General features: G+C 63.2%; 1 protein-coding gene across 5 annotated transcripts in view; it reads left to right on the plus strand.

Moving 5' to 3' along the window:
• The window catches only part of Vav2 (vav guanine nucleotide exchange factor 2), a 161,574-nt gene that overhangs the window by 84,090 nt on the left and 53,360 nt on the right, over positions 1 to 24,124 (plus strand). For all 5 annotated transcript variants that reach the window (XM_046465435.2, XM_046465434.2, XM_046465436.2 and 2 more), the window contains exons 3-4: positions 5,387 to 5,445; positions 22,093 to 22,161. In XM_046465435.2, coding sequence (XP_046321391.1) covers positions 5,387 to 5,445; positions 22,093 to 22,161 — 128 coding nt within the window. The remainder of the gene's footprint in view (positions 1 to 5,386; positions 5,446 to 22,092; positions 22,162 to 24,124) is intronic.

The raw sequence follows: 24,124 nt of genomic DNA on the forward strand, positions 1-24,124 counted from the left end.
TCCTCCTCCTCCTTCTCTCTTCCTCCTCCTCCTCCTCCTCCTTCTCTCTTCCTCCTCCTCCTCCTCCTTCTCTCTTCCTCCTCCTCCTCCTCCTCCTCCTTCTCTCTTTCTCCTCCTCCTCCTCCTTCTCTCTTCCTCCTCCTCTCCTCCTCCTCCTCCTCCTCTCCTCCTCCTCCTCCTCCTCCTCTCCTCCTCTTCTCCTCCTCCTCCTCTCCTATCTCCTCCTCTTCCTCCTCTCCTCCTCCTCTTCCTCTCCTCCTCCTCCTTCTCTCTTCCTCCTCCTCCTCCTCCTTCTCTCTTTCTCCTCCTCCTCCTCCTCCTTCTCTCTTCCTCCTCCTCTCCTCCTCCTCCTCCTCCTCTCCTCCTCCTCCTCCTCCTCCTCTCCTCCTCTTCTCCTCCTCCTCCTCCTCTCCTCCTCTTCTCCTCCTCCTCCTCTCCTATCTCCTCCTCTTCCTCCTCTCCTCCTCCTCTTCCTCTCCTCCTCCTCCTCCTCCTCCTCTCTTCATCTCTCCTCCTCCTCCTCCTCCTCTCCTCCTCCTCCTCCTGCTCCTCCTTCTCTCTTCCTCCTCCTCCTCCTCCTCCTCCTCCTCTCCTCCTCTTCTCCTCCTCCTCCTCTCCTATCTCCTCCTCTTCCTCCTCTCCTCCTCCTCTTCCTCTCCTCCTCCTCCTCCTCTCCTCCTCCTCCTCCTCCTCTCCTCCTCTTCTCCTCCTCCTCCTCTCCTATCTCCTCCTCCTCCTTCTCTCTTCCTCCTCCTCCTCCTCCTCCTTCTCTCTTCCTCCTCCTTCTCTCTTCCTCCTCCTCCTCCTTCTCTCTTCCTCCTCCTCCTCCTTCTCTCTTCCTTCTCCTCCTCCTCCTCCTCCTCCTTCTCTCTTTCTCCTCCTCCTCCTCCTTCTCTCTTCCTCCTCCTCTCCTCCTCCTCCTCCTCCTCTCCTCCTCTTCTCCTCCTCCTCCTCTCCTATCTCCTCCTCTTCCTCCTCTCCTCCTCCTCTTCCTCTCCTCCTCCTCCTCCTCCTCTCTTCATCTCTCCTCCTCCTCCTCTCCTCCTCCTCCTCCTGCTCCTCCTTCTCTCTTCCTCCTCCTCCTCCTCCTCCTTCTCTCCTCCTCCTCCTCCTCCTCCTCTCCTCCTCCTCCTCTCCTCCTCTCTCCTCCTCCCCCTCCTCTCCTCCTCCTCCTCTCCTCCTCCTCCTCTCCTCCTCTCCTCCTCCTCCTCCTCTCCTCCTCCTCCTCTCCTCCTCCTCCTCCTCTCCTCCTCCTCCTCCTCTCCTCCTCCTCCTCCTCCTCTCCTCCTCCTCCTCTCCTCCTCCTCCCCTCCTCCTCCTCCCCCCCCCCTCCTCCTCTCCTCCTCCTCCTCCTCCTCCTCTCCTCCTCCTCCTCTCCTCCTCCTCCTCTCCTCCTCCTCTCCCTCCCCTCTCCTCCTCTCCCCCTCCTCCTCCCCCCCTCCTCTTCTCCTCCTCCTCCTCCTCCTCTCCTCCTCCTCCTCCTCCTCTCCTCCTCTTCTCCTCCTCCTCCTCTCCTCCTCCTCCTCCTATCTCCTCCTCTTCCTCCTCTCCTCCTCCTCTTCCTCTCCTCCTCCTCCTCCTCCTCTCTTCATCTCTCCTCCTCCTCCTACTCCTCTCCTCCTCCTCCTCCTGCTCCTCCTTCTCTCTTCCTCCTCCTCCTCCTCCTCCTCCTCCTCCACCTCCTCTTCCTCTCTTCGTTTCCTCTTTTCTTCTTCCTCCTCCTCTCAGGGAATGAACCTAGAAGCACTTAACCACTGAGCCACGTCCCCAGCCCTTGTTTATATTTTATTTTGAGACAGGGCCTCACTAAGTTGCCGAGGCTGGCTTTGATTTTGTGATCCTCCTGCTTCAGCCTCCTGAGCCACTGGATTACAGGTGTGGCCACTGCTCCCTCGAGCCCCACCCGGCACTCAGCGGGAAGACCGGATGCACTTCAGCGGGCACTGCGTGCTCCTGGCTTGGGTGCAGCAGGGGCTGTGCCCGGTCCCTCTGCTTGCTGTTACACCAGGCCGAGCTTCAGCCACAGGGCGCGCTCCTGTCAGGCTCAGGGACGGCCGGGCAGTGACAGGAGGCAGGTCAGCGGTGGGCCTCTGCTCCTTCAGCCAGGAGGAGGGATGGTTCTGTCTTGGGGGAGGGGTTTACCGGGTCTTCGTGCCCCCGGGGACGTGTCCCAGGCTTCTCTACCTGGACAGGATGGTGAGGCTGGAGGCAGGGTAAGGGGTGCTTCCCTAGCTTGGGGCTCACAGGACAAGCCTCGTCCATCTGTGGCTTGGCAGGGGAGACCCCAGTGACGGGGTCTGGAGCCCCATCCTGAGCCCTGGGCTTGGCAAGGCCCTCACTGGAGGTGGCACTCTGTGGGACCCCGGCCTTTAGCCCTGCCTCCGGACGCATCCCTTCACCAGAGTCACCCCTGAGCACCTGTCTCGCCCTCCAGCCGGAAGCGCTGACCTGGTCTTGTGACCCCCTTGGGGTATCATGTCTGCAGGGGCCACAGGCAGACAAGCTGGGCATGTTCCGGCCCTCCTCTGGATCCTGACCCAGTTTGTGGCATTATCTGCGTGACCCAGTCCCTAAGAGGGGCACACATCCCGCCACATGGGACCTTGACCACCATGCGGATCCCTGGGCCCCAGAACGTCTGGCAGGCTGGGCTGCGGTGGGTCTGCCTTCTAAAGCCGCTGCTGCCCGGGTGGGGAAGGCAAGGGCTGCAGTCCGGGAGCCTGGGATCAAAGAGGCCGTGCTGGGTGGGGCAGGGACCAAGAGTTCCACCCCACCTGCCTGCCACCCTGCCTCTGGGCTGCCCAGTCCACCCCTCTTTCCTGTGATAGCCAGTGGGCACGGTTGCAGGCAGGGCGGGCGGATGCTTGTGCACGGGGCAGAGGCCCAGGAGCCTGCTCTGGGAGCCTGCGGTGTAGGCGGGACCCTGGGTATAGGCGGGTCCCTGGGCGCTGAGCTCTCCGAGGGCACGGAGGCTCTGTGGGTGGCGGCTGACTGAGCTGGTTGTCTGTGGGGGCAGGAGGGACGGGAAGGGACAGGAAGGGACGGGAAGGCGGGAGAGCGGCCTGTGCTGCTTCATTCATCTGCCAACTGGGACACGGCTGGGAAGAGGAAATACAAGTTGGGAAAATGTCATCCTTTGACATTTACGTTTGGAGGAGTTCTTGGCCCTGAGCCAGGAGGCTTTTGCTTGTCACCTGGCTGGCCAGAGGTGCCTGGGGAGTGCCACCCCCTCCTGCAGGGTGACTGGTTTCATGTGGGCCTGCCCCAGCCTGATCTGGCCCTCGGCTGGGCTCCTTCGGGGTCCCTTGTCTGCTCCCAGCAGCCCCTGCCCTGGGCCTTGGGTCTCTGGAGTGAGCCCCCCCAGACACCAGGAAGCGCACAGCCTGGGTGGCTGGAAGGACAGCCGCCTCCCGCAGAGCTGGCCAGGGCTGGCTGCTGGCCGCGCTCCCTGGTTCAACCTGGTTCCGGAGCCGAGCCCTTCGCACATGGCGCCAAGAGCCTCCCTCTTGGGGCAAAGCACTGCACGCTCAGCGTGAGGCTGTGCTCAGGGCAGCTGCAGTAGCAGTGCTGACCCCAGGACTGCAGGTGCCCGGACACAGAGCCACACTGCCCGCTGTGGCGCCCTCCGTCTTGGGGTCCAGCTGTCAGGATGAGGCTTCTGTGCTTGCCACTCCTGGGCTGGTGCTGAGTGGCTGCTGTCCCCAGGACTCCACCATGGAGATGTGTCGGTGGATTGGCAGCGTCTGCTGCTGGAGGCCGGGAGAGGGGCCGCTCTGTGCCCTGGGCTGGCCACGGCCGTCCAGTGTTCTGTCAAGTAGGCGCGAGGACAGACAGAAACGCTGCTTTGACTTACCCCTTAATACACAGAGCTCTTAAGCTGGACATGAGGCGCGAGGCGGTGGCCGTCTGTGAGTCCCCTGGAGCACACGGCACTGGGACCCCTGCTGGGCCGGCTCAGGCTTGTCTGAGGAGACTCAGGACCAGGTCGTCCCACGGACCCCTGACATTGCTCGCTGGCCGATCCTGGCTCACCGGGCTGCAGAGGGGCCTTCCCTGTGGTTTCCTCTCTGCCCTTTGACAAGGCTGCTGGACACAGAGCAGCCTAAGGGAGGTCCCAGGAATGTGTCCCACAGGGCCTCGGGGCCGTGGCCTTGCTTTCCTGCCTGCAGGGCCCATGGCTCTGGGTTCCCAGGCTGAGGCTCGGTGTGCCCAGGACAGCCAGCAGCAGGTGTCTCTGAATCCAGCAAGTGGTTTGGGGTCCATTTTCCTGTTTCTCACCCCTCCACACTCTAACTTACAGCACACGTGTGCACATGTACACACACGTGTGCACATTTAAGCACCACGTGCCTGTGACCACACGTGTGACCTTGTGCTCATGTGAACTCATGTGCTCTGTGGTCTCGAGGGCCAGGTCTCTGCCTGCTTCCTCAGTGCCCAGTGCTGGGCCTGGTTGGTGCCCGGGGACCCCCACTGAGTGAGCGGTGGGCCACTTCCTGTTAGGTCTCAATGTGACCTCTGTGTTCTGGGGTCAGCCTGTTCCCTGCCTCCTTCCCCTGTCCCTCCGTGGAGCCTCTTACCCTGCTGGTCTGCTTGCTGACTGTCCTTTTGAACATCATGGAGTGACCGCACTGGGGCTTCTGAGGCTGGGAGATGGGGCCCTGTGTGTCTGCAGGGGCCTGGCCTGATGACCGGGCAGGACCAGGTTGGAGGGGCAGGGGAAGGGGCAGCCTCTGCCACTTGCTGAATGTTTTAGAAGTCTGCCTTGATGAGTCAGCCCCGGGGGGTCCTATAAAGGTCTCGTCATACAGCTCTGTCCCTGGTTGTCCTTCTGAATCCTGACCCCTTCAGGGAGCCAGGTACCTATTTAGGCGCCAGATGGAGAGTTGGGGCTTGAAGGGAAGCAAGTACTACACTTGTATGTTTGTCCGGTGCTGTGTGACATTGGGTGAGTCACTATACATCTCTGGGCTTCCATTTCCTCAGTTTTGAAATGGGTCGGCCCCTACTGGGAACCTGAGCTGCTGTTACACATGGGGCAGCTTCCAGAACAGCAGCGTGGGTGCTCACCTTGGAAGCATGACCTCTGAGGAGGCAGGCCCTTTTCTGGGTGAGCAAAGAGCGCGGGGACCTGGGGCCAGGAGGGTCACACGAGCGGAGACGCTCTCCTCCCTGGGAGTATGGTGGCCCTCCGCAAATGCTAGTGCAGCAAAACGACAGATTTTGCACAATAAATTCAAAGTAGGTGTCTAGACTAAGGCGCTTTCTCTCCAGGACAAGATGTGCTTAGTCGCCGGCGCTCAGCGCTCTCGGGACCCTCAATGGTGGCTACATGGTGACCTGTGGTTGCTCGTGATGTCACAGGACCCTCTCTTGTCTCCTGCAGGTCATTTCCGCGGTGTCCCGACTGTCCCTGCACAGCATCGCACAGACCAAAGGCATCAGGTGAGCTCCGGGCAGCGCGGAGGGCGGGCCTGGGGTCTCCTCGCCACCCGCGTGCCTCATCAGAGACGTGCGTTGTAAGCGCCGTCTTCTGCTGTCCTCTGCCGCATCGTCGGTGGTGAATTCTCAATGTGTGGCGGAGCTGCCTGTTGGCCACGGCGGCAGGGGCGTGGAGGAGGGGCCGCAGCCCCATGAGGGGATCTCGCAGCATGTTCCTGACGGCTGCACAATTGCCTTCGACTTAGGTAATAAGACCAGCAAATCGATCCTTTCACAGATCATCACGCGCCTAAATGTGCCCCGCACACAGCAGAGCTGGGACCCTGGTGCCAGGGAGGCCGCTGGGGAGGGTTTGCGGGGATGGCCTGGCCACGTGTGCTTGCCCTGGACGGGCCTCTGAGGACCCCGAGGGACCGCTGTCCCCTCGGGGTAATTCTGTCAGGGTTGCCAAGTCTGTCCTCAGACTCCCGGGACCTGCCTGGCCCGTCTCCAATACGTGGATGGACCCCAGGGCGTGGGAGGGCCCGGGCAGCCCTGGCTGTCATGATCGCTGGCTCCCATCTGAGGGTCAGGGAGGTGGTCTCCTTGGGGATGGGGTCCAGGTCTGGAGGGGACACATGCAGGGCGGGCCTTCCTGGGGGTCGCCTGAGGACACAGGCCACCAGGGTGAGATGAGACTGGAGTGGCAGGAAGAGCCCCTCGCTAGATCCCCGTGGGCGGGTCACCCCTGAGAGTGACACCGAGGGGAGAGGGGCTTGAGCACAGTGGTGTCCTGGGCACAGTGTCCTGAGGCTGGGGTCCTGGGACTTGGGTCGGGTGTGGGCTCAGGTGCCGAGCCCCAGAGCAGGTGGAATGTGCTGGGGAACCGGGGCCTTCTGCTGCCCAGGGTGGGCAGAGCACTTAGCTGTTTCTTTGACGGCATCTCTCTCTCTTTTAAATGTCAGCTGCAGTGTGGGCCATTCAAAAATGTTTTCCATGGGGCTGGGATTGTTGCTCAGCTTTAGAGCACTCGCTTAGCATGGGCAGGACCCGGGTCCGATCCTCAACACCACATAAAAATAAAGGCATTGTGTTGTGTCCATCTACACCTAAAAAATAAATATTAAAAAAAATGTTTTCCAATGAAATATTAAGCAGAGAGGAAGAGGTGTCCACGGCACAATGCGGTGCAGAGGGGGACAGGCCACCCGCCTGTCCGGCCGCCCAGCCTGTCCCATGCACAGACTGGTCTTAGCTGCGGCGAGGCCTGTACAGGTCCCCCTTAGAAGTGTCCAGCTGAACAAAACTGTGTCGTTTCTGGGTACAAAGTCAGAACGGGGGGGCTGGGCTGGGGCTCAGCGGTAGGGCACTCGCCTAGCACGTGCGAGGTGCTGGGTTCCGTCCTCAGCACCACGTCTAAATAAATAATGAAGGCATGTGTCCACCTGCAGCTACACCACCAAAAATTAAAAGAAGAAAGGCTGGATGTTGGGCTCTTGTTCCTGGAACTGGAGGAGTGTGGGTGTCGTCCACCTGTCCTGGCCCTTGGTGGCCCTGGCTGATTTCCGCTCCCTGCCCCTATCACCCACTCGGGAGTGGGATTCCCGGCACCGCGTGCTGAGCAGCCCCCCTCCGACTCACCACACGTTCTCCCCACTAGGAGGTAGCCGGGGTCCTGGCCTCTGTCAGAGCAGCCTAGCCAGTGACTTCTGGGGACGGAGGCCCGCTTGGCCCTGGACACGGCCCGCTGCAGTGCCTGCCTTCTCTGGCAGCGGCCTGAACACAGTTCTGGTCGAGGATGGCCCCCGTTTCCCCTCTGCCGTCCCTGCTCAGGGGCTGTTCCCTGGGGGTGGGGTTGGTGAGACCAGTGGAGGGAGCTGGCCCTGCGTCCGTCCTGGGTGTGTGAGGAGGAGGCTCTTCCAGGACAGGTACGTAGGTGACAGCTGTAGGCCACCTCTTTGTTCCCACGTCTCCCCAGATGCTTCCTAAGCCCCGTGGACAGGGAGGCCCTGCTTGCTGCCTGGACTCAAGGGCAGGTGTGAACGGAAAGCCGTGTCCCCCTCTGGTCTGGAGCTGCCCTGGGCAGGGAAGAGACAGCAGGGCCTTGGGAGGTGGTCAGCAGAGGGGTAAAGAGCCGCTGCAGTCCTGGCCCTGACCTGAGCCTGTGTCCAGGTGAGCGGGGCTGGCCCCTGCGCCTGAGTCTCTGTGTGTGGGGCGTCATGGGCTTTTCAGGACTCAGAGGCTTGTAGACCGTTAGCTTGGCACCTGGCCCAGGGAGGGGCTCAGTAGTATGTTCTTGTGACGGTGGCAGTGCATTTGGGGTCCCCCAGCCCACCCTGTTTCCATGGCTCCCAAGAAGTGGGACGCTGTGGACTCACGGTTGTGGTTTTTATAGGGAAGGACACCGAGCCCAGCCAGTGGGTGCAGAAGGCAGGTCCTGGGGTCCTGTGGGTGGTGTGGCCCTTGCTGTCATCCCGGTGTGACTCCAGGCACTTGGAGTAGCACAGAGCCCACCGCCTTGTGCAGGGTGTATTGAAGTGACTGTGGGCCCCTCGGTCACTCAGCCTCCAACCCCCGGAGGCCCACCTGACACCGTGGCCCAGGGCCCCCCATGAGTCACGGGTGGAGCAAAGACCTGTGTGGCTGAGGTCCCCAGTAGACTCCTGTCAGGCAGGTGGCTCTGGGCTTGCAGGTGAGAGGGGGCCCTCAGGAGCTGGAGGGAGATGGGCCTTTCTCTTTGGGCACCCAGGGAGGCTGGGAAGGCTGGGGACAGGAGGGTGTGCTTACAGACAGGGAAGGGCCAGGCGTGGAGGGCCACGCTCTGCGGCTGCCACACACCTGCTCTTGTCCTGAGGCCCTGGGACGAGGTCTGTCCATCACTTGCCCACTGTGAGCTCGGGACACTCCAGGCACCTGCTTCCTCCTCCCCTTCCTCCTCTACCTGGGCTGGGACTCCCACAGGGACCGGGGCGAGCCTGGGTGTTCACCAACACTTCACGGCACACCGGCCAAGCTCTTCACCGTCTGTGCTATTAACTGGCAGAAGGGCGTCTTTAGCCAATGCTTCCCGTTCTGGAAACCCACACACCAGGCCACCGCTGGGCACTCTCCTGGACCCCTGGTGGCTGAGAGGAGCCCAGAGCCCAGTCCTGGCCCAGCCTGCCACCCTCTCTTGTGCTTCCTGATTTTAAAAAGTTGAGAATAAAACTCATGTAAACGTGGCCTCTTTAAAGGCACAATTCAGTATGTTCACCGAGTTCCAGAACATTCTTGTACCTTGGAAGGGGACCCCCGAAGGGCTGCTCCCTACCCAGCCCCCAGATCCCTGCTCTCTCTGTGGCTCTGCTGCCTGGACATGTCAGAGCAGAGGCACACGGTGTGGCCTCCTGCGCCTGGCTTCTTTTGGGAACATGTTTTCGAGGTTCCTGTGGCTGCAGCGGGGCTCAGCACTTTGTTCCTTAAGACTGAGAGTCCACTCCTGGGCGGCCACCAGCTGCTGGCCATTCACCTCTGGGTGGGCCTCTGGGTGGGCCCACCTTGGGGTGATTGAACAGAGCCGCTGTGACGGCAGGCTGGGCAGGCCTCCGGTCAGGCTGAGGTTGGGCAGGAGACGCGGAATGTCTGCGGGACCTGGGAGCTGGAGCCTCCTCCTTAGCTGGAAGCGGATTCCCGGAGCTCCAGACCCACTGTGTCCGGATCTAAGGACAACAGAACACTCGGAACTGAAAATGAACACCTCGCTTTTTACTGGTGCCTCTAGGGAACCCAGCCTTTGGTCTCGCTGGTGGGTGAGAGCTGGGGACGGCCTCCGCCCGCGTGGCTCCTGCCTGCTGCGCCCCCCGAGCCTCCCTTGGGAGGGCCAGATACCGTGCGGGGCTCAGACCGAGAGGCGGCGGAGCCAGCCCTGTTTCCAACGTTTCCTTCCCCTTCCTTTTTGCCGTGGCCGGGAGGCTGCTGAGCTGGCGTCTCAGGATGTCGGGGGGGGGGCATCCCTCTGGGGCGAGGGCTGCACCCTTGACCTCCAGCCCTAACCTTGTTTCAGGAAGGCTGGAGTCATCTACAAGGTGCCAGGTGCCTCCCAGAAGAGCCATTTTGGCTGGAGGGTCTGGGGGTGGGCTCCGGGGACTGTGCACCCACCGAATGCCAGGCACCCTCCAGCGCCCCTGCATCCCCCGGGTGGAGGGCCACCATTCCCACCAGTCAGCAGCCCTGGCCAAGGCACAGGGGCAGGCAGCACCTGTGCTGCCCCGAGGGCCGCAGCCCCTTCTCTGGGAGGTGATGCTCCTTAGGGACGTGGCCGTGGCTCCTGGAGGCCCCTCTCTTGGGAACAATATTCCTGCTCCCATTGGCCCCTCCAGGTGGACGGAATCCTTTCCCAGGTGGGGCTCCCCGGCTCATCCTAGGCCACTGGATTTGCATGGGAGGTGACTGTTCCATCTACTTAGCAAATGGTTTAATTGTCCCACCTGGTGGCACCAAATGTCCCGGCCACCTGGCCCTGGCAGGTCTGCTGCAGGAGCCCTGCTTGGCCGCGTGGATCCCCCGGGCAGCCTTCCTTTCAGGAGACAGTGGACTCGCCGTGGTGGGTGTGGGCAAGTGGTTAGCACATGGAATTCCTTTCCTGGGGAGAGGCCAGAGGCTGCCTGTGGATTGCTGGGCGTCCAGCCTGTGGTCTGGCCTCCTGGGGACAGATGGCCAGCTCTCAGGGGTGAGCTCACAGAGGGTCCCCACCATCGCTGTGGTGCTGGCTCCCACACCCCCTGTCCTCTGTCAGTAGCAGCGGGTGGCAGCTCGGGAGGCAGGGGCACGGGTGTGTTCACAGTTACACACACGTGTACCTCGTCCCTGTACAGTGGCTCCTGGGCAGGTCCAGGGCCTGCTTGCTACACATCCGGTGTCACTGACCACGAGATCTGCACACAGGGCTCAGGCCAGCCAGCTGCCCTGGGACGTTCTGGGTCCTCCCTGGCCTGCTGGCTCTGGAAGGGTGGGGACAGTGGACCTCACGGTGAAGGCAGGGTGGGGGACGTGGTTGTCCTGTCTGGGCAGTGCTGGGGTGGGAGGGCCGAGGGCAGTCAGGATGGGTAACTGTTTTTTTCTGGTTTAAGGATCCTGGAAACTGAGGCCCAGGGTCCTTCTCCTGAGGTCCCTTCGGGTGGACACTGGGTCCTGTGGCCATTGGCTCGTCTGTCCTCAGCTTGTTTCTTCCTCTTTCCTGCCTCCTGGTGCTGGCCGTGCGTCCCTGGGCCAGTGTGGGAACAGGGTCTGGTCCTCAGGCCACCTTCCAGCACCAGGAGGTTGTGTAGGGAAAGGACACTGGCCACTGGTCACAGGCAGGCGAAGGAGCCCCCACAGCCTGCCTGTCCGCATGGCACTGAGGAGCGGCCAGTGGAGAGCAGCCCGGTGGTGGTTCTCAGTGAGGCCTGACGATGTGTCCAGGCCCCCAGGTGGGCCTGGGCAGGGTGGGTGTAGGGGGTGGGTGGTGGCCCCCCACGTCCCCTGGAAACCGAGTGGGTTCTTGTTGGGAAAAGGGCCTCTACAGAGACAATCAGATGGTAGGTCAGATCTTCCTGGGTGACCGGCAGACCTAAGTCCAAAGATAGTGTCCTTTCAGGAGATGCACAGAGGAGGGACACAGGCCAGGGCAACCTGGTGTCAGGGGTGGAGGGCCACCATTCCCACCAGTCAGCAGCCCTGGCCAGGGATGCCGGGGGCCACCAGCAACCAGAGGAGGCAGGAGCCGCCCTCCCTGGAGCTGCAGGAGTGGGCCTGCCACCTCTGGGACTCAGGCTCGGCCTCCTGGCCATGGTCCTGGGCTCTGGTGGCTCCAGGCAACCTGGAGAGCAGGCCCAAGGGTTTTGCTGAGTAGTGACCTCTAGGGAGGGTCCCTTGATGGTGGCCAGCCCCTAGCATGCCTGGGGTTAGGATCAGGGTTCTGGAGGCCAGTCAACACCCTGTTGAGTTCTAGCCCAGTGCTGCCCCGTCCCTGGGTGCTCACGAGGCAGCCGGTGTTGGAGAGAAAGGTGTGGGGGCTCCAGGATCCCTACTTCTGGCTTGGAGGGACAGTAGGGTGAACCTCCAAGGATAGTGACCTCCTCGTTCCTCAGCAGAGTCACCCTTCAGGGTGGTAGAACTGCCCCCGTGCCTGGTCACTGACACTGAAGCCCAGTGCCCACCCCTGTGCTTTCCTCTGGGAGGGAAGGTGGTCTCACTCTGCAACAGGTAGAGAGATGAGCCACCCCGCGCCCGTGTCCACCGCAGACTCACCTGGGCAGCCGGTGCCCTTGCTGGCTCCTCTTCAGAGCCAAGAAGACCTGCTGCGTCTTTGCGCTGGGATTTGTGAGGTCATTAGAAGTCCTCACAGGTGGCGTCCTGGCACTGCCTGTGGCTTGGGGTGTGGCCTGGGTGCAGGTAGGCAGACGGCTGCCCCCCACAGCTCTCCGCAGCCCCTGCCCACCACTCCTACTAGGGTCAGCTCACCTTGTCACCGGAAGGTCTCGTGTAGTAGACTGAATGTCACGTTGCCACCCGTGGCCATCACCTGCCACCCCCCTCTGCATGTGTGCTGCTTCTTTTGGTCAGGTGGACCCTGTTCTATGAGGGCAACAAATGGCCCTGAGTCCCGCTGACTCAGCAGCCAGCCGGGTCTGGCTCATGACAGGCCAGACGTCAGCTGGGGGTCGACTGAGTCCCTTCTCTTGTCACTGGGCCCTGGCGCTCGCTGCTGGATAGCCTCCAGCTGGCCCCGCAGCCTCCGCCAGCAAGTTTCTGCGTGTCCCCTCTGTCCACATTCCGTGGCCAGCTTCCCTCCTCTGTTCTGCAGGCTCATCTGTTTAACTCGTCGTTATCTGTGACACCGAGAGCCAGCCAGGCTACCCAGGCGCGGGCACGCTGTGGCTCTGGATCAGGAAGGAAATGCCCATCCAGCCCTGCGCTTGGTCCTTCCCCGGCCCCTTCAGGAGGTGACCGCTGTCCTGAATTTCAGGTTTCCCACTTCCTGCCCGAGGGCTGGGGCGGTCCCTTGGTGGAGGACCCGCCTCGTGCGGGAGGCCTGGGCTCGGCCCCTGGACTGTGAAACAAGACGGCCAGCCGCAGCCACCACAACACTGAGACGCAGTTCTGGCTCATCTTGGTTGTTTTGGACCTTATAGAAAGAAAACTGAGAATTATGTTGAGACTCCCTCACTGTCGCGTGGGCAGGCCACGCCAAGGCCTGTCACTTTGCCCCACACCTGGTGGTGGGCCACCCAGAGCCGCCCTGCCCTCTTCCCTTGGCCACAGTGACCAGACTTGCCCGGGGCTGTGTGCTACCCAGCATGAGCTCCCCGATGACCACTGTGACCTGCAGAGGTGGCAGCTGAGGAGAGGACACTTCTGGTCCAGGGCTGCCCATCTGGGTGACACTGGGACTCCTGGGTTGGCCTGGGTGCAGCCTGTGGCCCAGGCGTCTCTGGGCCCTTCCAGCTCAGGTCTTGTCAGGACAAGCCTTAGGGGCTGGGGACGCTGGCCTCATACTGACCCTGGGGGCAGGAGAGGCTCTGCTTCCCCTCTGGGGCTGTTGTCGGGAAGGCTGCCAAGCACCTGAGTCTCGCTGTCCACAGTGTGGGGCTGCTAGTGGCTGTGGCACAGTGCTGGCTTGGCCCTGGTCCTGATGGGGTTGGTGGCTGTGGGAAGCTGGATTTTCTCCTTTGGGGTCTTTGGACCCCCATTCCCTGAGCTGGGAGAGGCCGGTGTCTTCCCAGTTTGGGAAGCAAGAGGGTCTGGAAGGAGCTGGGGGTCCCAGGAGGTCAGGGCTGTGGCCCACCCTGTTCTGATTGAAGCCCAAGGCTGCAGCCCACCAGGGCACTGCAGCCACCAGGGCACCGCAGCCACCAGGGCACCACAGCCCACCAGGGCACTGCAGCCCACCAGGGCACTGCAGCCCACATGGCACTGCAGCCACCAGGGCACTGCAACCCACCAGAGCACTATAGCCCACCAGGGCACTGCAACCCACCAGGGCACCGCAGCCACCAGGGCACCGCAGCCCATCAGGGCACTACAGCCCACACGGCACCACAGCCCACATGACACCGCAGCCACCAGGGCACCGCAGCCCACCAGGGCACTACAGCCCACACGGCACCACAGCCCACCAGGCACTGCAACCCACCAGGGCATTGCAGCCCACATGGCACTGCAGCCACCAGGGCACTGTGAAGAAACAGTCGCCGGCCTGACCCCGCCCTCCTGGGCTGCCCAGGGCCCAGGGCTGCTGCTCTCCAGAAGGGCCGAGACCCACTTCTGCGTGCTGAGCTTCCGAGCTGGGCATCCCCTCAGTGGACCTTGGGAGAGCCAGGCCCGCCCTGTCCCCTCACAGGCTTTATCCAGCCAGATCCAGCGCATAGAGGCCCCTGGGAACCCTGTCCCAGCCTGTCAGCCAGTCATGTGCACCTACTGTGTGCAGCTGCTCTGAGGCCCTGGGTTCCGGGGGAGACGAGTCGCAGGGTGGGGTGACAAGCCACTCCCAGGTGTGTGCTTGGTGTCCCAGGAGGTGTGGAGCCAAGTCCTGGCGACAGGAGGGAGGCAGTGGCAGTCTCCCCTTCATGGGGTGGGGGCCTGGGAGCCTCCAGCCGTGGCCTCTGAGGCTTTGTCCAAAGCCCTCCTGGCCCCTGTGGCCTGTAGGGCCTCCAGAGCGGAGGCTGGGGAAGTGAGGGGTGGCTTGGCGTCCAGGGGGGAGTGAGGGCTGATGGGCAGCAGGAGGTGCCAGGCAGGTGTGGCACCCCTGGCTCCCACAGCTCTGCCCCTTCCTGGACGGTCTCCTTGGACAACTCTGCCGCTTCTCCGGCTTGGCATGCCTTCTGGGAGGAGACAGGAGGGCCCGTGTTGGCCACATCCTGCTCTCGCTCGTGAACGCAGGGAAGACAAGAGTGACTGGGGCCCCTTCAGCCAGGTGGGTACACCTGTCCCCGCCCCTGGCCCCATACTCTGACTGGGCAGAGGCTGGCATCTGTGGATCAGCTTACCAGATGCCTGGGACTCGGTGCCGTCGCTGCCGTCGCTGTGGCGATGGAGGGCTGGCCAGCTCTCTCTGGGAAGCTGACCAGGGAGGCTGACCGCCCTTCCCAGGATTGGCTTCCTGCTTCTTCTATAGTCACTGGAGTGTGGCTGACCCATTAGTGATGCCTGTGGTGCTCAGAGGGGCCGGGCTCTGGGTTCACTGTCCCCATGGCAGCTGTCCCCTAAGGGAGAGGTCTCTGGGTCTAGGAGGCCAGCCAAGGCCGAGGCCACGAGGCTGACCCTTCGTTTCTCAGCAAGTCTGCAGGAAATTGGAGGAGGGGACCAGAGGGCCTCCAGCTGTTCCGTCACCCCAGTCCCCCGCTGCTCAGAGGTCGCACAGGACCTCCCCACTGGTCCTGCCTGCTTGGCCAGCTCTGTCTGCAGGAGTGCGGGTGGCGGCCTCTCCTGGCCCCGGGTTGCGGGTCCTGAGCTGCAGTGCTCTCCAGGCCTCAGTCACGTTGAGCTCTCCTGACACTCTGGGGGCTGTCACAAGGCCACCAGGGTCTCCCTGTGCTGGGAGGACAGACCTCCATTGGGCCGAGGGTCATCCCCAGGAGGGAACTGCGTGGCCCTGAGGAGAAAGGGTATCCATTTCCAGTGGTGCTGGGTGTCCCATCTTCAGAGCAAGTCTCACAGCTGCCCCGCCAGGGCCACCTGGACCTGGAGCAGTTTGGGGCTGTGGAGGCACCGCTGGGCCTGGAGGTGCCCAGCTGTGGGTTGGGAGACTGGGTCTCTGTCCTATCCGTGGTTGGGAACCTCGGGCAGGCTCAAACCTCAGCCTGTGTCCTTCTGCGGGCGGGACCTGCCGTCTCTCTGTCCCAGTGATTCCTCTGCCCCACATGGCCTAGCTCAGTGTCGGCTCCCCAGGCCCAGGCCAAGAGGACGTCTGGGGGTGCCGGCCCATCAGGAACCAGAACGTGGGTGGTCCAGGTCCTGCCTGGGGCAGGGACTGTGCTGCAGCGTGTTTGCAGAAAGAGGACGCCAGAGGCCTGGCGGCTGGCTGGGAGAGAGGCTGTGTCCTTGGCGGGGCTCTGCAGGCCGTGCACTGCAGCCTCCCTGCTGGCCTGTCCCTCCCCCGTCATGTGGGTCATGCCCCAGAGCCGCCTGTTCCCCCGGACACATCCTAAGTGTTCATCCAGGCGGGATGCGGGTGGGGTTTTCTGACCCAGCAGGCAGGTGTCCCCGGGAAGAGGGCACGGCAGCGAGGCAGTGAAGGCACAGTGGCAGAGGGCTGGGACCCACTGCCTTTCCCCTTGCTGCTGCCCACAGGCGCCTCCCAGGATGCCTGTTGGGGAGGCCAAAGCCCTGTGACCTCCAGCGGCCAGCAGCACTTTCCTCCAGTGTCCAAGGGCCTCTGCCTGCGCTGCCTGCGCCCCCTGCAGGGGCAATTCTGCCTTCCCACGAGGTCAGCGGGTCTCCTCTGCCTTGTGGGACTCCGGAAACAGCCTTGCTGGGCTTGGGTTCACTCCGGGGCTCTCTGCCGTGGCTCTGGTGTGGTCTTGGGTCCCCAGGGGCTGGAGGTGGCTGTGCCTCTGCCTCCCTCACTCCCACGGGGACTGCCAGGTCAGACGTCAGGGTCCACCTTCCCACCTGTCCCAGCCCACACTCAGGCCTCCTCCCCCTCTTGCCCTCACTGCTCCTCCAGCCCTCCTGTACACCATCCCCCCTTCACCGTCACCGAGAGGCAGGTGGTCTGTCGCCATCTAACCTGTGTGTCAGCTGGGGCTGGGCTCAGGTCCCCAGCAAACGCACAGGCCAGGCTCCCCCTGGGGTCACACCCCAGCCTGTCTGCTCTCACCCTGGACCTCAGTTCAAAACGAGACGGCTGCCCAGGCCCGCTCCTGCCTCCTCCTGGCGCCTCCCTGGAGAGGCCCTTCCTGTTTCCCAGCCCAGACGGCCCCCACCCAACTAGTGCTCTCTGTGCCTGTCCCTGTGCCCTCAGCCGCACTGTACCTTCAGGGAAGGGGACAGTTCTGCTCATCTCTAACACAGGTGCACTGGGGGGGTGTGGTGCTCCTGCACTGGTGTCCACCTGGATGGGTGTCACTGGAGCGGGACTCGAGATCCGTCCCTGGCTGGCTCTGACATTTGGGGCTGTTCACCGGGAGAATGGTTTTTAGTAAACAACCCCAGGTCTCAAGGCCTCCTGCAGGTTAGAAGGCAGCACCAGGTGCCTCTTGAATAACTGAAGGGGCTGTGGGTCCTGGGGCTGCAGCTTCTGATGTGCCTTTCAAGTTTGCGGACCTCCGCTTCGCCCCCCATGCAGTGCCAGAGGGGCCTGTCGCCCAGTTCCACTGCCCTGGGTGGGGGTCTCCGGGCCAGCCCCCCTCACTGGCCTCTGCTTCTTAGAGGATTCCTGTCCTGTGGCCTTCTTACCTGGGTGAGGTATTCCTGAGCCCTGGGGTGGCCTGGTGCCACCCCTGCCCCAGCGTGATTCCAAGGCTAGACTCGGGGTAGGGAGTGGGGGCCAGCCAGGCCCCCCCCACAGTGTCACACCAGGGTTTCAGGCAGTGTTGCCTACCACATGCGGGTCTGGGTGGCCACCTTGTCCCCACTTCAGCACTGACAGTCCCTAATCCCAAGAAACCCCTTAGGCCCAGGTGGCCAGGAGCTTTGGTCCCTCCAGGCGGGCCAGGGCTGGAGCTGGGCACACTAGGGCCCATGGGGCATCCTCCTGGGCTATGAGCTGTCTCGCCCTCAGGATGCAAACCAGGCTCTGCCCCGTCCCTGGTCTTGGCTGGCACTGGGCCAGGCCCGGGAGGACGGGGCATCTGTGGGCTGCTCTGCTGTGGCTGTGAACACCCTTGGAGATGGCCCGTGGGGCTGCGGGAGCCACGTCTCCTGAACAGGCCAGATGCAGGAGGCGGCGGCGAGGTTTCCCATGGGCGGGTGACTTCCGCCTGAAATGCCCCTAGACCACGGAACAGACCGCGAGTCCTGGAGGAGCTCAGCTGCGGCAGAGCCAAGCACTGCCCAGAGCTTCAGAACCTTCTGGAACTAGGGTATTTATTTCAGGTCATGTTCTTTTTCAGATGTATCATGGGAGAAAACAGTCCCTGGGGTGGTGGGTCCAGGGACGAGCGGACTCGTCTGACCCCAGTAGGGCAGAGGAGCTCCCGGGGCTGGGGGGGCACTTGGCAATTTTGAGAGAAGCAGCCAGGTGTCCTGCAGCGCTGACTGGGAGCTGGGGACCGTGGGATGTGGGGCTGGGTGCTCAGTGGGCATGGGGTGCTGGCCAAGGGCGGGGGCTAAACAGGGTACTACCTGCTCCCGTTCCCCAGCCGGGGAAGCCCAGGCCAGATGGGCTTGGCCAGCGTTTGTGCCAGGTGCACTGCCTGCTGGCACCCCCCAGGGAGCAAGCTTCTCCCCGTGCTCAGTGTCCAGGGTGGGTGGGATGGAGCTGCGGGCGTGGCCCCGCTCCTGAGGGTGCACCTGCCCTGCGGATTTGTGTGTTCAGAGCTGAGAGGGGGTCCCTGCTCTGGGTGGAGGAATCCCCAGGAAGCAGGCCTGGCCCTGGGGCGCAGGATTAGATTTAATAATGCAGGAAGGCCACTGCCAGATGGGGTCAGGGAGCCCAGCGCTGCTCCCTGGCTGGTTTTGAAGAGATGAAAGGATCAGATGGGGGCTTGGGGCTCAGGTGGCGTGAGCAGCACCCGCAGCCCAAGCTGCCCTTCATGTCCTCGGCACCATGTGCAGATCGTGCTTGCTGTGGAAGCCCACCCTCGTGGCCCCTGGCCCCACCAAGGCACACCGGGGCGTGAAGCTGACCAGCCCCCAGCTGCAGCTCTGGCACTGGACCCGCCTCTGGGGAAGGCACTGGGTTGGGGTTCTCGCCTTGGCCTCCAATCTTGTTTCAAAAACCAGATCTGACCTCCAGCAAGCTCCCTGGGGCTTCCCAGGAAGCAGCCCAACCGTCCTGCTGCCCGCTGAGGGCCTGGCCCCTCTGTCCAGGAGCCCCAGAGCCACCCTTCCAGCCCTGGGGTCCTTCCCCATCAGCTGCACGTGGGGCATTTGGCAGAGGCCACTGTTCAGAGCAGGGCCGAAGGAGTCCTGAGGGCAGGGCCAGAGCTCAGTGTTGACCCCCAGCCAGAGCGGCCCTGTTCCCGCTCCCTGAAGCCATGACCAGCAGCTGTGGTCAGCTGGAGGAGGTGCTCTGTAAACACCTGAGGGAGGGGGCAGTGGAGTTACTGGGCACAGGGGTCCTGCTCCCTCTGTTCTGTCTTTGGGTTTGGCCCCAAGTGTCCTTAGCTGTCCTTTCTTCAGGTTTTTGTCCTCTGGGTGGCACTGAGACTGATTGTCCTGTGCAGACATGGCCACAGCAGCTGGGGCGGAGGCCGACTTTGGAGAGAGGCCCTCGGGAGGGTGGGGGTGCTGAGGAAGCCTGGGGTGTCCTGTGGTGGGCTGCTCGGGGAGGGGCTGCTGCTGGCCCCCGGGGGGTTCAGCAGTGTGCATTCCAGGGCCCAGTGCTGAACGAGGTGGACCTAGGCCAAGAGAGTGGTCAGTCCCCTGTGAGGCGGGTTTGCACTGAGCCTTGAGGGGTGCTGGACGTGGTGTGGGGAGGGCGGGCTCGGGCAGAGCAGGGGGGGCTGTGGAGACTGCCGGGAGGCTGGCAGGCCGCCCACCCCCTGTCTTGAAGCCATCCCCCACCGAGCCCTCCCGTCCCCAGGGGATCTTTCCCGCCACCATGGCCCGCCTTTGTTTGGCGGTGGCAGGAATTAATTGGATTTGGAGCTCCGCTCAAGGGGCTTTGTGGCCCCAAAGAGTGGAGCTGGGAGAGAAGTGGCCGAGGCTTCGCGGTGGCAGCGCCTTCTTCTGACTCCAGCTGTTATCTCAGGGGTAGGGAGGCCAAGGACAGGACAGGACAGGACAGGACAGGAGGGCTGAGCCCAGACACTGAAGGGGGAGAGCAGGGAGAGGGGAGGATCCTGCCTGCACCATCGCCAGCAGAGCAGAGACCACGGACGTGAAATTCCTCTCGAGTCTTGTCTTAGGGGGTGCAGAGTGGTCTGTCAGGAAACGAGACGCTGTGTCGGCACGGCTTGAAGGCCCCCCTGAGCCCTGTTGGGCAGTGGAAGGTGGCCCGCGAGGACAGGGCTGGGATGACAGGACAGCTCCGCTCTGGGTCTTGCTGGGTGCAGAACATCCTGCCAGTCCTGCTCCTCTTCACAGCAGCTCCAGAGAGGGTGCCACAGTCTCCATTTTCCAGGGGAAGCAGTCAGAGAAGTTAAGTGTCTAATCTGAGCTCACACAGCGGGTAGAGAACCTCACCTAGCCTGAAGCCTCTCTTGTGCTCCCTGCCTCCGGCTCAGCCCACCTGGCCGGGCAGGCGGGTCTCACCCGAAGGCTGAGTCTGGGAGAGGGAGCCCTGGGTGCGACCGCGGGCTGCAGCATGGGATGCCTGCTGGGGCCTCGCAGGGCCTGTGCCGTCCCACGGAGCCAGCTGCTTCCTTCGACCACTTAGCAGGTGGCTTCCAGAAATGGGTCTCCGAGTGGCTGCCTGTGCCCATCCTGCTCTTCAGGGGTAGCGGCTGCGCTGTCTCCTCAAATCTCTGGCCCACCCTCCTGTGTTGGCGTTTGAACCAGATGCAGTCCTCGCAGCGCAGTGGGAGGTGTGCACCCTCCCCCCCGCCCCTGCCACCCCGCCCAGCGCTCCTGTCCCTCTCTCTGCACCCTCATGCACCACGCTCCTAGGAGAGGAGTGGGTTCCGAGGTTCTCCACGTGCAGGTAAAACTCGTCCTACAGTAAGCGAGAATTTTGGTAATTTTTCCTTATTATGGCGAGAAGCGCGTGGAAAGTGTGGCAGAACGCAGCGTGGTCCCCCATAACCACACACAGCTTTGTTTTCATGCATTAGGAGGAAATTTTTAAAAAGCTGAAAAGGGTAGAAATGGCTGAGGTGATGACTGGGGGCCGAGGGTCCTCCCAGCGAGGGTGGCAGGAAGGGGACAGCCTGCGCTGGTGGACGGGGAACTCGCGCTCTGGCTCTGGGGCCGCTGCTGCGCCCCAGCCTGGCCAGATTTGCCTGTGCTCCGCGGCCGTCGCCTGTGTGCTCTTGTAGCGGTCGGGCCACCAGCCCCTGGCTCCTCGGCCTTGGCTCCTCCGTCCCAGGCTCCACCACCCCGCTGTGCGGGGTCTGGGCCTCGTGGGGAGAAAGGGGTCTTGCCGGGTTTCCCGGCTGCCAGAGGGCTGAGGCAGCAGGAAGCCTCCTGCTGGTGGCCTGGGAATGGTGGTGGCCGGCTCTGCCCTGGGTCTGATGGCACCAAGCCCTGGGTGCTTCCTTCATCCTGAGGGAGGAAGCTGGGCAGGGGAGGTGGAGCCCACCAGGCAGGGGCCAAGCCGGACCCCACTGCCACCAAGCCACAGGGTGGGGGACAAGGACAGTGGCCTGGCGGATCTGTCTTGGTGACCTCAGACCTAGGCCAGGTGCAAGCAGGTCTGTGACAGGACAGGCTGGACCCAGCCTTCAGCCCCAGCCCAGTGGGCCCTGCACAGTTCTCCTTGCCGGCGGGGCCTCCAGGAGGTGCTGTCCATCCCTGCCAGTCCCGTGCTGGGCAAATGTCAGCTTGACCCCAGGCTGGGAAGAAGTCCCTGCTGGTACCTGGGCGGGCCAGCTCCCGTGGGCTCCCAGGTTCCTGGGCAGCAGCTTTCCAGGGAGCTCAGAGGCTGTGCCCGGGGCTGCAGGGAGACGTTTGGTTTGATTAAAGGGGCATTTCTGCTCCTCCAGAGAGGGGCTGACTGACCTGTCCTAAAGGAGCCGTGGCCTCCCCCTCCCCCTTCTCGGCCCTGTGGCTGGTCTGGGTGACATTGACACAGGCTGGAGAAGAACAGTTATATGCGTGTGCACGAGAGTCCTGTAAAAATGTGGGACTCAGAGAAGGGCCCGGTGACGGAGCATGTAGGCCACCCTGAGCTTCAGAAGTGGGGGCCGGTGAGCCTGGAGGGCCAGTGGGTCTCGAGCTGCTCTCCCCCGTGCAGCCCCTCGCTGGTGGCACTCTCCCCCGAGCTGGCTCACCTGGGGAGTGGGGAGCTCTCCCCCTCGGCTGGTTCTCAGTTTCTTTTAGCTCAGAATGGTCAGTAGGCCAGAGCACGTTCTGGGCTGGTGTTCTCCACCCCGGCCCCGAGGGCTGTGGCTCCTCCCCTGGGTGAGGACCCTTGCTCCTGCAGGCAGCCGGTGCCTGGAGTGGCCTTTTCAGCTGGACACGGGATGTGGCCATGAGATGTCTCCCAGGAGCCCTGGGGAGGGTGTTGGTGAGAGCCACCATCCTCAGGCTCTGCAGAGTGGAGGTGACAGGCAGCACCCCTGACCTTCCTTCTGTGTCCTGTCCTGGGTGACCTGGGCTGGCCGCCTGCCCACCCTGCGTCACACCATGAGGTGCCCAGGAAGTCCCATACCCAGTTTCCAGGACCTCCAGGAGTGTGAGGGCAGCATGGGGACAGGGTTGGCCCAGCCACCCACTGGCAGCAGGATGCCGGGGGTCAGCGAGGGCGGCCGTCCGCGCCCCAGGACTCTGCCCTCAGCACCCCCATTAGACCCCAGCGGTTGCTGTGTCTGCAGCACCAGGCCGCAGTGTGGTCTCTCAGGGGACAGGGCCCGGGAGAACTGTGTCCTCATCCTTACCTTCTCTCCGCAGGCCTTTCCCCTCCGAGGAGACCGCAGAGAGTGACGATGACGTCTACCGCAGCCTGGAGGAGCTGGCTGAGTAAGGGGCCAGGGAGGGAGGCCTGGTGTCTAGGAGCGGGCCCTGGGCTGGCCTGCCTGGTGTGGTGGTCCTCCTGCCTGAGCAGGCTGTGGCCATCTGGGGGGCTCTGGGGGATGGGCGGCCCTAACTCGCGCAGCCTGCCTTCTAGAAGGTCACTGGCCGGTCCAGAGTCTGGCCTGGGTGTTGGCCCAGGGGTGCAGTGGGCCTCCTCCCAGGTCTTCTCCTGTGGGACTCCAGGGAGCTGGTGGCTGTGGGCCTCCTGTGGCCCCAGGCTTGCTGGGGCACCTGGCGTGGTGCCTTCAGAAGCACGGGCAGGGGCAGGGGGTCTGCAGCTCATGGTCTCCAGGTGGGCGGGCAGGGCCGGTGGAGTTGTGTCCCTGTTCCTTGGTGGCCTGTGTTGGCTTCAGCCCTCTCTCTGGGGGATTTCTTTCCTCCTCCCACACACAGCCCAAGCCTGGCCTTTCCCCCCAGGGACGGGGGATGGAACACCTGCAGGGCCCGCCATGGCCAGGGTGGGGTCTTCTGGCTGCTCCCAGGGAAGGGAGCCCCACTGCGCAGGGCGGAGCGGCGGTGTGGAGGAGGTGGGAGCCGTGTCCTGCAGGGGGACTGAGGCTGGAAGGTGCAGGACTCCCGCCCAGGTTGTCACTGGTGGCTCCCGGCCCCTGTGCCCACTGCCCTCCCAGGCCTGGGCTTCCTGGCCGCCGTGGTCCCGTCTGTCCACAGTGCAGTGTCACCTTCCTTTGTGCTGGAGAGACTGCCCGTGCCTCTTGGGCCGACCTGCTCCTCCTCCCCCCTCAGCATAGGCTGGCGAGGAGGCTCCTACCATGACTAAGAGCCAGCACTTAGGGGGCACCTGCTGTGGCGGAGGCTCTGCTGGGGACTTGGTGCCTCTTTGCCTCACATAGCAGGTGGTGTTTGCACTCTGTCACCCCAGATTCAGCAAGTTGTGCCCGCAGGCCACCCAATGTTCTGTGCAAGACATCCCTCCCTCCCTGGGCAGGCTAGAGAGATTGGGGGTCCTAGAGTGAGGGGTGCTGCCTACCCCGGCAGGAGGGACTCTACAGGGGCCTGGGACCTGTCCTCTGCTGGTCTGCGGCTGCCTTTCTTACTGAGCCCAGGTTGGACCCCTCCCCAGCATTCTCCCCCTTGGAAAACCTTCTCATCTGCCAAGTCTGGGCCTAGGTGGCTCCCACTCTGGAAGCCTCGTGCGCCCCGTCCTGGATGGACTCACTGCCCACAGGGCATGCATACCCCCGATGGCCCCAGGTGTCCTGGGGTTAAAGAGTGATTAGCTGTCTAAATGTCTCCTGTGGGTCTGAAGTTTCCTGAGGTTGGATTCTGGGCCATCTTCGGCACACCCCAGGCCCTGGTACAGGCCCCAGGCCCGTGGTCTGACATCGACACCCACTTGGTGACTCTGGTGACAGGAGGGTGCCTGGAGCCTCTGGGGCACACAGGCTGCAATTCCATCTGTGCAAACATTGTCCCTGTTTTGCAGATTAGGAAACAATCCCAGAGAGGGGACACCCCCACTGGTCCATGTCTCTCAGCTAGTGAGTGGCAGGAGCACAGCTTGACCCCGTCTGTGCCCTGACCTCTCCACCAGGCAGGCCTGGGCGCCCCAGCCGTGCTGAGGGCAACCTCTGATTTGCTGTGTCTCCCGTCTCCAGTCCGAGCCGGGGGTCGGCAGCTCCCAGAAACATCCCTCAGTGGTTGCACAGATGAGGGCCCTGGAGGACAGGGACCTGTGGGCCTTGGAGAGCCGAGTCTTGGCATGGACTGTCTCCTAGGTAGGAGCCTCAGGCAGGTGAATCCCCAGCACAGGGCCTCAAATGCAGCAGGGCTCCATAAATGCTGGCTCTTAACGGGGCACGCTCCTCGAAAGTGTCACACCAAGGTGGCCAGACCTGCCCCTCCGCCCCGGCCAGCCAGCCCCTGCCTGTGGCCTGTAGCCCACCTCTGG

Source organism: Marmota monax, unplaced genomic scaffold (assembly GCF_021218885.2).
Source record: "Marmota monax isolate L192 unplaced genomic scaffold, Marmota_monax_Labrador192_F-V1.1 WCK01_AAM20220418_F8-fsc00167, whole genome shotgun sequence".
Lineage (NCBI taxonomy): Eukaryota > Metazoa > Chordata > Mammalia > Rodentia > Sciuridae > Marmota > Marmota monax.